Source organism: Egretta garzetta, unplaced genomic scaffold (genome assembly GCF_000687185.1).
Source record: "Egretta garzetta isolate BGI_Z169 unplaced genomic scaffold, ASM68718v1 scaffold108, whole genome shotgun sequence".
Taxonomy (NCBI): domain Eukaryota; kingdom Metazoa; phylum Chordata; class Aves; order Pelecaniformes; family Ardeidae; genus Egretta; species Egretta garzetta.
In genome coordinates, this window is record NW_009260614.1 from 8,435,794 (window position 1) to 8,438,559 (window position 2,766).

General features: G+C 59.3%; 1 protein-coding gene across 1 annotated transcript in view; it reads right to left on the bottom strand.

Moving 5' to 3' along the window:
- Positions 1-2,766, bottom strand: part of MYO18A (myosin XVIIIA) — a 31,832-nt gene that overhangs the window by 1,280 nt on the left and 27,786 nt on the right. Inside the window, 1 exon segment of the mRNA XM_035900564.1 lies at positions 858-980. Within this exon segment, the coding sequence (XP_035756457.1) occupies positions 858-980 (123 nt within the window).

The window sequence follows — 2,766 nt, forward strand, 5'->3', positions numbered from 1 at the left end:
CGGGGGCAGCGCGGCGGCGAGGCAGCCTCGGTAATTTGCGTCAGCGGGAAATAGCATCGTGGAAAAATGTCATGTAAATGGGGGAATTGTTCTAGCCCGGCACTTTGATTCCCCTTTCAAGTGTTGCGTTCAATTTATTTCATTGTCGGCTACCTGGAGCCGCTGCGTTTGATTCCCGACTTCAGAAAAGGTGGAATTATCTCCAATAACAAAATGTTTTACATCTGCACCACTGAATAAATTAAACCAATTAAGAAAAAACGGCTCAGATCTTTCCCCCCTGCTTGGTAGAGGCGGGGAAGCCCCCCGGGACTCCCAGAGCCCTGATAGGAAATTGGGTTTGGATAAAAGCAATCTGTGCTCAGCAGGCAAGTGCCTTCCCTGGGGAGCGGGAGCGGGGCTGTGTGCCCCAGCCCCACGCTGGCCCTATGCCGTGGGGGCACCCGGGCACGTCCCCCCCTCCGCCAGTGCTGCCGGGGGCTACGTGGGCAGCCAGTGTTTGCCGAGAAGTGCGGGGAGGGATGCGGTGCAGCCACAAAGGAGGGGAGGATGGAGAGGGGATCCAGCCCCGGAGCGGGGGGGGATGATGCACAGGGCTGGAGCCCACCACCCCAACCCAGACCAGGTGGGGGCTGCAGATGCCCCCGCACCTCCAGGGTGGGTCCCTGCGCCAACCCAGCCACTCACCAGCATTAACCCTTCCCTGGCCGGCCACGCAAGCACCAGGCAGCAGCGCAGCACCCGCAGTGCCACGTCCCACGGGTGCCCACCCTGCACCCCAGACGTCCCCCAGCACAGCCGGGGGTCTGCCAGCCCGTCCCCTGACAGCCACCCCCGTGCCCTGTCCCTGCACCCACCTGCTGCCCTTCAGGCTGCCGTCATCCGAGAGTGCTTTGGAGGAGCCTTTGTTCTTGGAGAGCCAGGACTTCACCCCATCCACACGCTCCTCCAGCTCCGAGTCCACGTCCGAGTCACCGTCGCTGCCAGAGGAGCGGGTCGGGGTGGGAGAAAGCAAGAGGTGAGCACGGGGCAGTGAGATTTTGGGTGCTGGGGAGGCAAAATTGCGCTGGCGGGTGCCAACCCCCTTCTCCTCCAGCACCCACTGCCTGTGTACCCTGACATGGGCAAACCCCATCGCTTGGTCCTGCTCCGTCTCCGGGGGCGCAATCTGCATGCACACAGCTCAACCTGCATGCTAGGGGCTCCCCGAAGCACAGCCGCGCCACACACCCCCCAAACCACCCCCCTGCCCGGCCAAGGGGCTCCTGCACTGTGCGCCAAACGTCCTCCCCTGCCACCGCATGGCTCCAGGGCTGGACAGACGAGACAGCGAGGCCAGCGTTGGGGCAGCAAGGGGCGGCAGGCAGGGCACGGCTCCAGAAACACAGGAGATTTCCAGCTCTGGGGCTGGGAAGGAAATAAGTGGGTTCATTTTATAGGCCACCGTCGAGTGCAAAATTACAGCGAGGAAGAGCGATGTTGATGGCCCTGGGTAAACAGGAGTTTAGCAGGCAGAACAGAAACGACTCCGGCAAGGCAGGCGCAGGAGCGCAGCGGGCAGATTTACAGTCCTGCCGTGCCGGAGAGCCCCTGATTTACGTCCCGGCGTAAAAAAAGCCCTATCTGGCTTAAACCATCTAATTTATAACGGCCGTTCATAACCATATTGATTGCCTTTAGAAAGAAGGTGCCGTATGCAGTGCAAAATCCATTCCTCCACGTTAAAAGCATCCCTGCGTAAATCTCCCTTAATACCTAACTGCTTACTGCTTTCATTAGGGTTATGGCAGTACCGGCGGGATCTATAAGGAAATCGAAGTGGCACGGCCCCCTCTCTCCCCACCCTGCCACCGGCCACGGGGGCCCCCCGCGGGGCCCCCTGCCGGGGAAGGGATATATCATATGATCCTAAACGGCTGCTTTATCTGGCTGGCTTTGGGCTTATTCCCTGCCTGGGGACAGCAGCAGACGGCATGGGGGACGGGCTGGGATAGACCCTCTCTATGAATCCTCCTCGTTAAATTCAAAGCAACGAGCCGCACTCCATCACGTGCGTCTCCCTCCCCTGCAATACATCCAGGCAATGCTCGGCTTGGAAAAAAAAACAAACAAACAAATGATAAAAAAACAGAACGACAACAAAAAAATAAACCCCCAATGAGCCCCGCAAACAAACTCTGGGGGCAGGTAAGGTTTTATAACCGGCGGAATTAAACTCCACGTCAAACGCAATTTATGTCCAGGCGAGTGCACCATTAGTTAAGCGGGACCCGGGTCGCAGGGAGCAACCGCGGCGGGGGACATTAATCGTGCGTGGCAGTGGGGCTCTGTTACTGCCCCACATCACTCCACTCATCATTAGCCACGGCAGAGCATCACCCCCCGCCCCGATCCACGGGCTCGGCCCCTGTCCCCCCGCGTGGGATGCGGTTATGTGCCACGCCGTGCCATGCCGTGGGTGCTGTTAGGGCATGCGGAGGTGGGCCAGTGGCATGCGGGGCCCCGGCCCGCGGGGGTGAGGTGGGAGTTAGGGGAGGGGGGGAAGGAAAGAGGAGCTCCTCACAGTTTACTCTTTCTTTTCTGATATTTTGCCACCATGTCCTGCAAACTGGGAGGGGTGGGGGGAGGTTGGAGAGGGGAGAAACATAAAGAATGGAAATCAAATGAAAGGAAAAAAAAAAAAGACCAAGTGGGTGGGGAAAGAATGGGGGGGCAAATTAAATGGTGGGGAAGGGGCAGGGGAGGGCGGGGTGGGCGGCGGACGCC